The 13867-nt window shown below is 33.4% G+C and overlaps 2 protein-coding genes across 4 annotated transcripts; one reads left to right on the top strand and one right to left on the bottom strand.

Moving 5' to 3' along the window:
* Nucleotides 1-1097: 1097 nt before the first annotated feature.
* Nucleotides 1098-3634, top strand: LOC110608411 (cytochrome b561 domain-containing protein At2g30890). Its single transcript, XM_021747631.2, has 4 exons — nt 1098-1849; nt 1986-2147; nt 2683-2831; nt 3159-3634. The coding sequence occupies exons 1-4, from the start codon at nt 1724-1726 to the stop codon at nt 3466-3468; spliced, it is 747 nt and encodes a 248-aa protein (XP_021603323.1). The 5' UTR covers nt 1098-1723; the 3' UTR covers nt 3469-3634.
* A 554-nt stretch (nt 3635-4188) lies between these two features.
* On the bottom strand, nt 4189-11327 carry LOC110608364 (shaggy-related protein kinase zeta). Of its 3 annotated transcripts, XM_021747585.2 has the most exons (12): nt 11082-11326; nt 9558-9650; nt 9217-9276; nt 8185-8457; nt 8031-8105; nt 7905-7961; nt 6796-6936; nt 6623-6673; nt 6441-6536; nt 5637-5720; nt 5268-5369; nt 4189-4724 (listed from the first exon to the last, which is right to left on the bottom strand). In XM_021747585.2, exons 1-12 carry the CDS (start codon nt 11094-11096, stop codon nt 4629-4631), a joined length of 1143 nt encoding a protein of 380 aa, XP_021603277.1. In that variant the 5' UTR covers nt 11097-11326; the 3' UTR covers nt 4189-4628. The 3 variants fall into 3 exon arrangements, with proteins under 3 accessions (XP_021603277.1, XP_021603292.1, XP_021603287.1); XM_021747600.2 differs by lacking the exon at nt 6796-6936; XM_021747595.2 differs by lacking the exon at nt 4189-4724 and having other exon boundaries at nt 5333-5490; nt 11082-11327.
* Between the last annotated feature and the right edge of the window lie 2540 nt (nt 11328-13867).

Genomic DNA, 13867 nt, shown 5'->3' on the forward strand with positions numbered 1-13867 from the left:
TTCTCTCCCTAAACTACTGCCTATTGGGTAAACTATTTCTAATATGCCTTCTTTTACTTTCCAGCTAGGACTGTCTCCACGTGACCTGTAAATGGAATCATGTGTCATGATATATCAAGCAGAACGAGGGTAAGGTGATAAAGTCAGAATTTGGCAAAAAAATAAATAAATAAAGCCAAAACATCAGGTGATAATTTTTTTTTTAATTGAGCATTTTACGAAGTTGATTATAAAGCAATATAGAGATCTTAGACGATATTTCAAAAAGCAGTCAATTGAGATTATGGTATTGGCGGGTGGAAGTTCCAAAATTCATCGTGATGATCTGGAAAAAGAAAACACCTTTGATAAGATAAAGGACCATATGATTTTTTTGAAAAATTTCACCATCTCATCATTATTTTATTAATCATGATTTTGGAGAGTATTAATTTTTAAATTAATTTATTATAATAAACATTATAAGCTGACCCTGTGCCTGATTTGGCTGAAAATGATTTGACATCAAAACAACTACAAGTTAATTTTGATGAAGCTTCCTTCAAGTTGTTATTTTTCATGAAAACCCATTTGTGTAATAATTAAATGGTTAGGATTGAAGTTATTAAGGCAAAGGACAAAAAGGGAAAAAGTAATAATTATAGATTGTGGAGCCCACAAGCCTAGATGAAAAAAGCAAAAGGTTATGGTCCTATCTCCCTCATTTCAATTTTCCAAGTTCAACCACCCTTTCAACCTGCCCAAATTCATCATGCAAATTGTTCTAACAGATGGGCTGGGTTAGTGATTGTTTGGTTCAATTTTTTTTTTTTTTAATTTTGTAAGTATTTTCATAAAGATTAAGAAAATTACTTCATGTGAATGAGGTAACTCTTTTAAATTTAGGAAAAGTTGAGACAAAATACTAATTAACAAACTAAATTTATTAATATTTAAAAATTTAAAATTTTTATATTTATATACTTAATTTAATAATAAATATATGTCAATAAATTTAAAATATTTCACGTTTTATTTATCCAATTCTGTAGCATTTTAGAAAAAACCGCTAGAAAACCAAGCATTTTTCCCTTGAAGTTGATAGTTGTCAAAATGCTAGTAGTATAATCTCTCCATAGACTACAGAAGCTTCCTTTTACTCTCTCTTCTTTTTCTTCTTCTTTCTTTTTCTTTTCTTTTTTTTGTTTGCGTGTGTTGGGTAATGGAAGCAGAGTACTAGTAGCATGTGGTATAGTAGTGGGTAGCAGAGGATAATGTTTGCAGTGCAATCTGCCAAAAGCCCAGTTACTGGTTTCCACTTTCCACTGCTTGCTTGTGAAATCTGGGATTCCTTTGCCTCTCAAATCCCACCTTTCAAAATCTATCAATTTCCTGATTTGTGAACCCCACTTGGTTGAAATATCACACATCCCCACTCTTCACTTGCTCATATCCTCTAACCGAAAGTTATCAACCTCCATGCCACACCCACTGTAATTTATTCATTAAAAAACAAGAAAGTAAACTTTATCTTTTGAAAATTTTACTCCTTTAAAAACCCTTCTTGTTGTTGGAATAGAGATTGTTGAAGTGTTGGTGCTTTTGCATCTGGCAGACAGGGAAGCACTATTGTCATATTCTTTGAGAGCAGGAAATCTTGAACCACTTCAAGGATGCAAATCCGATTCAGTAGTGTCAATATAGCATAAGAGAAGAAGATCTGCAGAAGGTCTCTGCAAAAAAGATGCAAGCTCTGCAGAAACCAGTTTCTTTCATCATCTATGCAAGCCTCCTCCACCTTGTCTCCTCTTCTTCAGAGCAGGTTAAAATCACAGGCAATGACACAAGCAGCGAGAATGGCATTCCCCAGGTATTCAAGTTAGTTTTTTTTTTTTTTTTTCTTTTTCCTGTTGTCTGTCTATCAAATTTTTGTTTCTTTAAGTTTAATGATTGTTAAAGATGTTTAATTTGAAGCTGAGTGGTACTTGGTAACTATTACTTAACAGATTAGTTCTAAACTGGTGTTTGAGATTACACTTCATGGAGTTCTCCTCTGGGCATCAATGGGGTTCTTGATGCCTGTCGGAATACTCAGCATCAGAATGTCAAACAGAGAAAAATGCCGGAAAAGGCTCAAGATTCTTTTCTATCTTCATTCTATTTCACAGGCAGGTTTCTTTTTCTTTTTCTTTTTCCTTCCTTTTCTTCTTTCTTTATTTATTTCTTTCTGCTTTTTTTTTTTTAAGAAAAGAAAAGTTATTGGCATTCTCTAACATTCCATATCATCAGACCAGCTTCTAGCTAGTTAATTTTTCACACTCAAAGATTCTCAATCCACAGAGTCGCAGAAAGAATTCAATAATAGCTATTTGTTTATTAGAGGCTAATGCCCCTACTTTGTCTCATAATGATGATAGCCCAATTTGCTGTTAATCTCGTGATTTCTTCAAAAGTAAGCAAAGACGAGGATCATGACAGATTTATAGTTGATGGGCAGTCCATATTTAGCTTTACGAGCTTAAATAATATAATTAAGCACAATTATGAAGTTAGGTGTTTGCACTGGCGCTAATCACAACTGCAGTAAAGGCTATATATCTAACCCACATGTGAAAAAGCCAAGATAATATTCTTGATCAGCAGATATGATTATTTACGTATTACTACAATGATTTTTAACGTAATTAAGTTCTTGATTAGCAGATGCTTTCCGTACTTTTGGCTACAGCAGGAGCAGTGATGTCTGTAAAAAACTTCAACAATGCCTTCAATAATCATCATCAAAGAATAGGGGTAGCACTCTATGGCATTGTTTGGTTGCAAGTCCTTATTGGGTTGCTACGTCCACAAAGGTAACGAGACACTAAGGCCCACTTGGCATGGCAGGCGGCATGAGATGCACGAACTCCCAAAAATTTTAGTTTGAGTTCAAATTTTTTATTTTCAATTGTGTCAATCACAGTTGTAGCTCGTTTAAACTTAGATGCATAGGATTTCATAATATAAATATATAGAATTTCATGTGCAACCGGATATATAGGATTTTATGGAGACTCCACCATTATTTTACACTGTAGGAGTTCATGCACTCACTCTGCAGCGTGAAACCAGCTTAATATTCATTTTTGTGGTCTAGGCTCTGTGGCTCTGATATATAGTATGCTATATTTTGTTTGCAGAGGATCAAAAGCAAGAAGTATATGGTTTTTTTGGCACTGGATGCTTGGAACTGCTGTATCTCTCCTTGGAATTATCAATATCTACACAGGATTACAAGCTTACCATCAAAAGACATACAAAAGCACAAGACCTTGGACTGCACTTTTCATCATTGAGGTATCTTTGATTGCCTTGTTTTACCTGTTGCAAGACAAGTGGGTTTATATGCAAAAACAGGGAGTGATTTTGGGCGGTGAACCTGTAAGGCTCATTCATCTAGTGGCCACTACACAAGATAAGCAGAAGGAATCCACCAATGAGTCTTGTTGAGAAACTCAGAAAGCAAGTGATTTTGCTTATACTAACAGAGACCTTAATTTACACACTTATTTTTGTTTTACATGGACATTACTATAAAGTGTTGGGTTTGAATCAAATTAAACGGTTGGATATTGATTGTGTTCATAATATCTAATATAAGGATTGCTTACATTTTTATGGACTCTTTTTTTAAAAAGAAAAAAAAATAAATGTTCGTTTCTTCTTTAAAAAGAAAATGTCTGAGTGCCAAGAAATTGATATAAATAGGCCGTAGTGAGTTGGCCCTTGTAATTGCGTGGTGCTTCCGACTTGGTGGTCCTCAGAGATTTTCAATAAGGGGAAAAAATCACTTTTCTGCAAAGGAAAACCACTAGCTACAAAATAAGAAAAAAAAAAAGGATAGTACCAGATTCAGATATGACTCTTAATAGTGGATAGCTTTTTGTTATTCCTTGTCAAGATTTTTATAAAAAGTTGAGAAAGGATAAATCCGATTTTTATAAGAATGTGTTGTGGGAATTATGAATTCAGCCTTTTATGATTGGGGATACGTTGGTTATGCGCGTGGTTAGTGTAAAGAAAGGAATTTTGTTGAACCTTGCATGGAGAAAGGATTCATGAATGTTTTTTTTTCCCCATTCCACTGCATGGGTATTGTTTCTCTCAATCTCAAAGCTGCTTAAGGTGAAGCTAAACTAAACCGAACATCAATCAGAAGTACCTATAGACTTGGAAGGAAAGAAGTATTAACCTTGAACTGTAATATGTAACATATTTGCATCAATCAGTGTCATAAAAACAAGCTCATGTTTTCAGTGAAACATGCCATACTACTACAATTTAACCTTGCACTCCTGCTGGGTATCCCTAACTAGCCAGACACAAATTGCATCGTCTCTTTATGCTCCTAGCTTTCTTGATATTTGTCGGTAATTATCAGAGGAGCAAAGTACAACGGCACGAGAATAGTGTGTTTAAGCTCAAGTGAAAGTCGACAGAATCACCATATTCCAGGTTATGGCAGAAAAACCAGTTTGCAGTCTTGGCAAGCAGAGGAAATCAACAGTCGAGGCAGGGCTGGAGTACTTGTTATATATAACCAGAAAAACACCATTTTCGTCATATGTCCACTAGCAGAAAAGGAGCTTCCTTGTTCAGTTGCTTCACATTTAAGAACCAGCTGGATGCAGGAAGCTAAGACCACCCTGCCGTCTCACATGTTCAGGTATGAGCCTGTTGATCAATTCAGGTGAAGCTTCTGACAGCTGAAACAAGAATGAAAGAAAGTGGAAAGAATTATGGGTACTTGAAGGAATAAGAACTATTGTAGCAAAAATTATTTTAAAAAAGGATTCTTCCAAGCATGGCAACAACAAGAAGACAACAACCATTTTTAAACCCAAACTATCCAATTAGCGGACAGATAGCTTGGGAGCCAGGCTAGTGAGTGTGGGGGCATAAATACTCGGATGGTTAAAAAAGAAATAAAGCCAGGCAGTTGAGCAGTTCAACCATTGCCAGGTAAATTTCATAGAAATGTGCAGGTTTTCTCCATTGTTCACTTAAAGAAATGTGATCTGCATAAAGTCATCATCATGGCCAGAAGGTTACTTGCTACTCTGATCTGCATTTATCTTGGGTCAAACTAAAGATGCATTATTGTAGAATTGCTTCCATCTATTTATAAAGCATCATAAGGATATATCACACATGCCATGGTCGAAGAATGCATGATGGATGTTTTGCATATGCCAGGATATTTCTACTGATGTGCATGGTACAACGAAAAAATAAAATTGGAAACATACTTCCTGTTTAAAGTTGAAAAGAGGTGGCAGTGGCCGACCATTTGGAAGACGGGCATTAGGCTCACGTAGCTCATCAAAGAAAGGATGTGAACAAGCTTCAAGCTGAGGTATCAGAAAGTGAGGTCAGCCAAGTGATAGACTTGCATCCATATGCTTAAATGAAACTGGGGAAGTAGACTGATGGAGGAATTCCAATTGCAACAGCACATGATAAGTTGCATCTCTGATGAGAACATCAAATGTGATGTTGACCCGGCACTTGTCAAGTCTTTATCAACAAGTGATATGCACTGATTTTTTGTGAAAACAAACAACTCTATCTTGGGACCAAACTAAAACTCCATGAAAAAAGAATTAAGTTTGACTTACTGCAGTGCAACGAAGACTAGGTGAATATTGAAGAAGCCGTGAAGCAAGGTCAATTGCTTCAGGAGGCATTCGTTTGTGGAAAATCTGAACATAAAATCACAACAAGTTAAACAACAGTATAAATTTTGACATGATATTTCACAATCTACAATAATAGAGGTTTATACACGATAGGGAAAACCCTTACAAATTACAATCACTATACAGCTTGGACCATTATAATATAAATACAGTAACATATTCACCAAAGAAGGTTTGACCCAAGTTTCTAGCTATAGGCTATGCATCCCAAAAGGGATGCAAGGAGTATGGCACATTTAAATGTAATGTTACAAACCAAACTATCACCATATCCGCTGAGAGAAGCCCTGATAAGTCACTTACTGCCGTATTTAAAGTTGCATAAAAGGAATTACTAGTATGCCTGCTAATAGCATTCACTTATAATTTATGAGAATGTTTTTTTCTCTACCTTTACAGGTTCAAGTCAACCTTTAATAAAATATTGAACCATATCAGTTGAGAAAAAACCCCTACTAAGCCACTTAGTAGCATTGTTTCTCCTACATTCATAAAACAGACAATTTTTTGCTGATACATGTTGAGCACTTGCAATTTTACCAATTGCACTCAATTTAAAGTCATGTTGAGGACTAAATACGAGTATGTCCTGCTACTAGCAAGCACTTGTATGTTGTATCCAATTTTAAGCACAATATTTTTTGTGCTTTTCTATTCCAGGAATCAAAGTCTAAGCACTATTGCCCAAGATCCATGTTCAATAAGGTACAGTTAAGTATAAACCTTGTGCCAAGGGTGTGCTTTAATCTGTGGGAATCTAAAATCCGTGTAATTTGGATTCATGCATCGAATTTCTTCTCGCGTTGGAGTACCCAGAACCTATGATGGATCAGTTAAGACATGATTATGGAACTTGAAGAATTCCATGAATATCAGTAACATCAACTGAGGTAATAAAACTTCACCTTGATGATCTCAACAAGTTGATCTACTGCATTTTCCCCAGGAAACAATGGCTATGAAAAGATTTAGAAACATTAAGTAAACAAAATGGTGGAAGGAATAGGTTACCAGAAAAGAATGTTATTGATAACTGCAGCTTATAAAATGCAATTGAAGTCAACAAGACAACAACAACCTGACCCAGAAGAAGCTCAGCCAATACACAACCAGCTGACCAAATATCAATTGAAGTTGTATATTCTGTTGCACCAAATATGAGCTCTGGAGCCCGATAATAGCGAGAGCATATATATGATATGTTTGCTTCACCCTGGACCTAATGGTAAAATAAATAAACAACTTATACTGCAAATAATAACATGCCAACCCCATAAGGTTAGGCCTATTTTAACTTGCCATGACGCCATCCTGTGGTTTCCTGCATTACTTTGCCTTATGGTTTCAGCGAAAGCAAAGATAAACTGGAGAATTAAGATCTTAAAAAACAAGTTTCGATTTCCCTAAGAAAAATTATATATCCCTTTTGAAGGTACAAATGAACTGTAAATTTTTGCTTAATTTAAATAATTTAACACAAAAGAGAGAGAGAGAGAGAGAGAGAAATGACTGCAAAAATCCATTAATTTTGATTGAGAAAAGATGAAGCAAATCTCAAGGGAAAGGTGTTGTATCAAGAATGACAGGAAGGCAAAGTGCCTTATGGACTTCCAATAAAGAGGGTTTGGATCATTCTATTAAATAAGTTTGCATGTCAGTATTAATGAACATAGATGATCACTCAAGTAACATTTATATAAGATTTGTCTGATTAGATTATACATATACATAATACACTTAGTTGCATGCATACATGACTATAACCATGTGTAAAACCTAACAAAAATTAGATATAACTATTAATGGTGATCCAGTGTAAATAAGTAGTATGACACATAACATAAAGAGTTATACCCAGAACTACTGCTAATCCTAGAAAGCAAAAAAATTAATAAATAAATAAAATTAAAGTATAACTGACTAACAATTCATTTTAATTCTGCAGTATGACAAAATGCTAGAAAACCACGGCAACATTATGCCATGACTTCCCTCCAAAGCATGTATGTCCACCCAAGATGCATTTGGAGCGTTGGTCTTCATTTGTAAAACATGGACATTCATCAGTATTTTCAACTTAATTTACAGCTCCAAGTCACATACAGTATGGCACTTTGAAAGATCAATTGTTTCCATAGTGACACGCTTAGATAGCAAAAATAAACTGCAAGTAGGGGATGAACATACCAAGACTTTAGCACTTCCAAAGTCACAAAGCTTAACCTGGTGAGTGAGGGGATCAACCTGCAAAACATGCATATAAGACACATGTAGACAACCTTCAAGTTAGAATAACGTCTAAAAATTACATACCAGAAGATTTTGAGGCTTTACATCTCTGTGACAAACTCCAGGAACAGTATGGATATATGCCAATCCCCTGAATATCTGAGATGCAATTTCCAAGATATAATCACGCTTCAAGTAAAAATAAAGAAATAAAGTCAAATGAAACTATTGTTTATACTTGGTATGTATAAAGTTTCACATAGATGAGCGGCATCCGTTGGTTTATACTGGTATAGTGCTTCAAAACCCTGTACATTGTTTCAGGAACATATTCCATAACCAAATTCAGGAAAAGCTCATCTTTACTTGTCGTGGAGAAGAAACAATGCCTCAGGGGAACCACATTTGGGTGATCCATCAACCGCATCAGCTGCAGCTCACGATTTTTGTATCGTTTGTCCTGCAAGACTTTCTTTATAGCCACCGGCTCTCCAGTTTCCAAGCATTTTGCCTACAAAAGGATTATCTCAGAGATGGATAAAAGAGAAACAAAAATATTTCAGATTCTTCTCTATCATGGAAATGACTTGTTCCCGGAAAAAAAATTTGTGGATAACAGTTCATGAGGAAGTGAACAATTTTTCATCATTTGGTTGTAACACTGAAAATCAACTGCAAGTTAATTTTTATGTTCGGAATATATTGGGGGGGAAATCTTTTCCTCTAGCGTTGAAGACTTTGGAATCTCTTTTTTCTTTTTTAAAAAATCATGTTGTTCCATTTACAGTTGTCTAGAAAAGAAAATTACACAGCTTTGGTGGCCAACAACAACTATGAAGGCTGGAGCTGGCCATGGTCGGTGGACTAGTGTCATTTCCATGCAGGTTCTTTCCATTTTCACAAGTTTCACGAGTAAACTATTGTTTAGTGCTTTTTCTTTGCCAATATACATTCATCTTTCTAGTTTGAAAAAATAGATTAAAAAGTCCCTCATTTTTGCTTTCTTCAAACACTTTAGTCCTTCTATTTACTTTTTGAAGTACATTCTAGCATATTCCGCTAGTCAAACAAGACAATGACAAATAAACATTTTTTAAAATAGATGGATGTAAGTGTTTGTAAGGTAAAATATAAGGACTAAATAGTAATTACCAGAGTTTCATTGTTAAATTGGTGGTTTCCTTGTGTGTGCCAGACACTAGAAAATGTTTTTGGTAAAATATTTCCAACTAAACAAATAGAGATTAGTTGTCAGAGCTAATATCCAAACCTGAAAAACTATTCCAAATGATCCAGTACCTACAACTCGCTCAGCCATGTAACTGATGGTCTGCAAGCAACAGTGAAAGAGGATAAACATAAGAAACAACATTATGGAGAATCGAAGATGAAAATTGATAATTGAGGTGCATCAATGCTTAGATCGTAGCACTTCTACAAGCCAAAATGCAAGTGGTAGAATAGCAAAACTACCATTTAGAGAAAAGCATTGGTTGCTTTGTAAGTCACTAAGAACATAGTGCTTAATCCAATGCAATAAATCAGCAAGAAAAGCTAACAGTTTCAGTCAAATCAAAAGTCACAAAAACAGGAGGAAGTAACAAGCCTCACCTGTTTGGGCTCCCCATTCTTGCCTCCAATGGTAGTGGATATGATATGACCTGTAATTGCACCATTCCCCTCAACTTCAGCAGATGTCATTTCCTGCAGTTGATAGCAATATATCAAATTACTAAAAGCACAAAGTGGTTCAATCTGATGATTGGGACACTTTGGTCCAACATGAGAAACATGATCCAAGAGTTTTGCACACATCAAGTGCAACAACCTGCAACGGACAATAATCAGGAACCTATACAAGATTCCACCTCACTTGATTGCCTAGATAATGTGCATAATGCTTTTCTAATGCATATGTCTTCATTAGCTTATTCTGCAGTCTGAACCAGCACATGCAATGAAAAACCTATAAAATGCATGTCTCTATTCTCTACTCACATGGCTTGCCAATTTCAGAGACCACTGAAGAAAAAACTATATTCTTTGGGTAAAACAAATATTTGGCAGGTAGGATTATACAGGAAACAATATTTAGAGCAGCTGATCAATAAAAGCAATAGTGGATATTTCTGATGACAGTTAATATTTGAAAAAAAAGAAACTACCAGAAGAATAAAGAAGTGTCTGGCAAGAGATTGAAGAAAGGAAGATAACAAAGGTTACTTGTCATGGAGAAAGCAAATTAGGGAAAAAAAAAAGCAGAAGTTACAAGAAAGCACAAAATTCCATAAAAAGCTTAGCATATCAAGCAAGAGACTTATAAATTGTTGGACATAGAATCCTAGGACATTCACTGCCAGAAGCAAACTACATTGGTTCAAAGACAATCCACTTGAAGTACAAGAAAAGTATAAAGAAAGTTCACACCCTCTTATCCTGGAGAGAGAGAGAGAGAGAGAGAGAGAGAGAGGGAGAGGGAGGGGGGGGGGGGGGGGAGACTTAGCAAGGAACCAAAGATCTAAGAAGTGCCTGCATTAAGCATCACCACTCAAACAAAATAACAAAGATTAAACATACAAGGAAGAGAGAGAACAAAAACTGAGCTATAAATAATGTAAGAGGTTGATTAAAAGAACACCTAAACTAGAACTGTTTGGCTAGTAAAGAACACAAATATATAATTCTTTGGATACACTGAAAAACCCAGAAAAATAAATCATCAGCTGAATCTCAAGTGAACTAAAATTTTAAACTTTACACTCTGGGGTTATCCCAATATTTAATTCCCTTTATTTTGTATTTTCTATTTAATTATTCAAGACTAAACTCTTTTCTCTGTACGCTTCTAAGAAGAAAACAACTTCAAAATCTTTTTAGTCTTAGCCAAAAAGAAAGAAAGAAAACAACCAATCTTAAGATGAGGATCTGTACCAACCCAAAACAAGCAAAAGGATGTAAAAAAAAAAAACAAACAAACTAGAATTAGACTAGAAAATGAAGAAAGAAAAGCTAGATCAAACAAGATCCATTCACTAATCAAGTATATAGAAAGAGAAACTCGTACTGAATGTAACCCAAATTCAGAAAAAGAGTAAAATGAGAAAAGGTGGGTAGATGAAAATAGCTATAAATAACCTTATCGGAATCCATATATCAGCGGAGAGGGTGGAGCTTCAGTGGGTCATCGTACGATGGAGCTAAGTGTGATTGCTGGGCTTGATGATGATGTTGAAGATGATTGATTAGCTCCCAAAAGCCAAAGGCATGGAGAGAGGGCACTGCTCTCTGCAAATTCCCTTTGCCTTTCCTCTCCTTTCGCTCACTCTCACTTCACACGCACACAAACACACATCATTTTTTGCATTTTCTTTTCATTTTTTTCTTACTTGCTGTAACTCAATTTAGCATTGCTTAATTAGCTTTTTTACTATTTGTCTTATTTAAAAATAAGTTTTTTCTTAAATGAAAACTGAAAATTAAAAAAAAAATTAAAATCTCTCATTCAATAAATTTTATTATTAAATTATTCATAATATATTTTATTATTAAATTAAATCGGTGAGTATGAAAAAGTAAATTCTTAAATTTATTTTTTTAAAAATTAAAGACATAAATATTGATAATATTAATGTAGTATTTTAACTAAAAATTAAAAAGACGAATTCCACATTAAAATCATTATAGATAATCATTTTACATAGGCCAATGGCCGAAGAAAGGTTAAATGTTCAAGTCAATTTATATTTTAATTTAAAGTTTAAATTTTATAGGAATTAGCTTAAAACTTACATTTAAGTAATTTTTAAAATTAAAATTAAAATAGCAATCTAATCATTAAATATATTTTTTATATTTTAAGAATTTTATTCTATAATAATATTTATAAATATTTTATAATAAATATATTATTTAATCTAAATAACAGCGTATATAAAATAATTCATAATAATATATATGTTATAAAATTTTTATAGTTATTATTCTAAAATAAAATTCATCATTAAAATTATATATTATATATTTAATAATTAAATTATTATTATTTTTAAAATTAAATATATCAATTAATTATTTTCTTAACTATCACGCTTTTATAGCAAAGCATTTGCACTCAAGACAAAATCATCTTTAAGTAACTCTCTTTTATTTATATTAATTAATACAATATAAATCAAAATTTAGGCTCCATTGACGAAAAATAATTTATATTTTTTAATTAAATAATTTATTTTTTATTATTTAATTTTAATTTAAAAATAAAATATATTAACAAAATTATTTTTTTATTAATTTTTTTTAATGTTTCAAAACACAACAAAATTGAAGAATATTTTTTATAAAATAAATTAGAGAAAAAAAATAGGAGTGCTATGAAAAATTAAACTCCTCTTACAAGCGGGCAATGAAGTTCTTATCAAAGCAGTTGTGGAGGTAATTCCTTTTTTTATCATGACTTATTTCAGATTTCCTACAACTTTCATTCAGGAAATCCATTAAGCAGTAGCCTGGTTTTGGTGAGGAAGTTGTTTTGATAAAGCAAGAGGGAGGCATGGGTTTTAAAGACTTGCACTTATTCAGGATGCTATATTTGCAAAACAAGCCTGGAGAGTTATAAGTATCCCCATTCTTTGTGGGCTCCTATCATGAAAGGTATTTATTTTTTCTTTTCTGATTTTATGGATGCTCCTGTGGATAGACAAGCATTTTGGGGATGAAGAAGTCTGTTAGTTGGTAGAGAGGCAATCCATTGGGGGTATCGCTGGAATATATCAGGCCCCTGTTTTCTTAATGTGTAGAATGATGCTTGGGTCCCTACTTTACCAGATTTTCGCATTCAAAGCCAGCAATATGAAGGGAGTCCAATAATCTATGTAGCTAATCTAATTAACCCTGCAACTAATCAATGGGACCTGATTTTGTTGGCATATTCCTTTTTCCATGATGAAGGTAAAGTAATTCTTAGTGTTCTATTAGCTATGAATGTTAGAGATCCAGAAGTGGTGTGGTTCCATTCTAGGCATGGGTCTTGCTATTCAGTCTGCTATTAAAAGAAACTTTCTGCCTTGTGTGATTGAATCTGATTCAAGTGGTTGTTCAACTTTATTCTTCTCAGGATCCTCCTCCTTATGAATATTGAAAGCTCTAATGCATGATCTTAGACTATTGTTGTTTAACAATTCTTTAATCTTGGTTTCTTTTGTTCCCATGTCGGCAAATCTTTGTGCTGACTGGATAGCTAAGTTTGTATGCAGTGGAAGGTTATTCTCGAGCTGGCTTTCCAACTATCCTTCTAAATTATATGTTCTGATAGAAAATGATTGTACCTCTTTATTTTTATGAATGAATGATCTTTTATTGATAAAAAATCTAGTGTTTGAGTCCTACATATAGAGGACTATACAATGTGGGAGTTTATATTGAAAAAAAAAAACCATAATAATCAATTTACCCCTTTGTTTATCTCATATTAGCTGATGATTTAGGATAATTTTCTTATTAAGATTTTTTTTTTCAATAATTTTTAAAAATATTAATTAAAATACATTAAATTTGAGTATCAGTGATTCAAATCACGTCAAAACTAAATATAATTATATCATCTTATATACTTCTAACAATATTTAAACTCTATTCAATACGTTCACAATCTCTATAATTAGGTATGTTATTTTCTAAATAGTCAATTTGATTACTTATTCAATACTCATACTGAAGTATTAGAAAAGTTGTCAAGCCAATACATCTATATTGAAGAATCAGAGTTAGGCTTTTTATTTTTTTGAAAATATAACATTATAAAAAATTATGAAAAATTTAATAAAATTGGTTCAATATAACTAGAGATAAATTATTAGATATTGTTGATATGGTTGAAAATAGGGCTGGTTAGTCAATTTGTGTAAGATAGTTGGTGCGTATGC

This window comes from Manihot esculenta, chromosome 2, assembly GCF_001659605.2.
Source record: "Manihot esculenta cultivar AM560-2 chromosome 2, M.esculenta_v8, whole genome shotgun sequence".
NCBI lineage: Eukaryota > Viridiplantae > Streptophyta > Magnoliopsida > Malpighiales > Euphorbiaceae > Manihot > Manihot esculenta.

Coding starts and splice junctions, on each gene's coding strand:
- LOC110608411 (XM_021747631.2), top strand. CDS start 1,724: ATGCAAGCTCTGCAGAAACCAGTTTCTTTCATCATCTATGCAAGCCTC. Junction 1,850..1,985: donor GCGAGAATGGCATTCCCCAG/GTATTCAAGTTA, acceptor ATTACTTAACAG/ATTAGTTCTAAACTGGTGTT. Junction 2,148..2,682: donor ATCTTCATTCTATTTCACAG/GCAGGTTTCTTT, acceptor CTTGATTAGCAG/ATGCTTTCCGTACTTTTGGC.
- LOC110608364 (XM_021747585.2), bottom strand. Junction 9,277..9,557: donor AGAATGGGGAGCCCAAACAG/GTGAGGCTTGTT, acceptor TGTTGCTTGCAG/ACCATCAGTTACATGGCTGA. Junction 7,962..8,030: donor TAAAGCCTCAAAATCTTCTG/GTATGTAATTTT, acceptor CATGTTTTGCAG/GTTGATCCCCTCACTCACCA.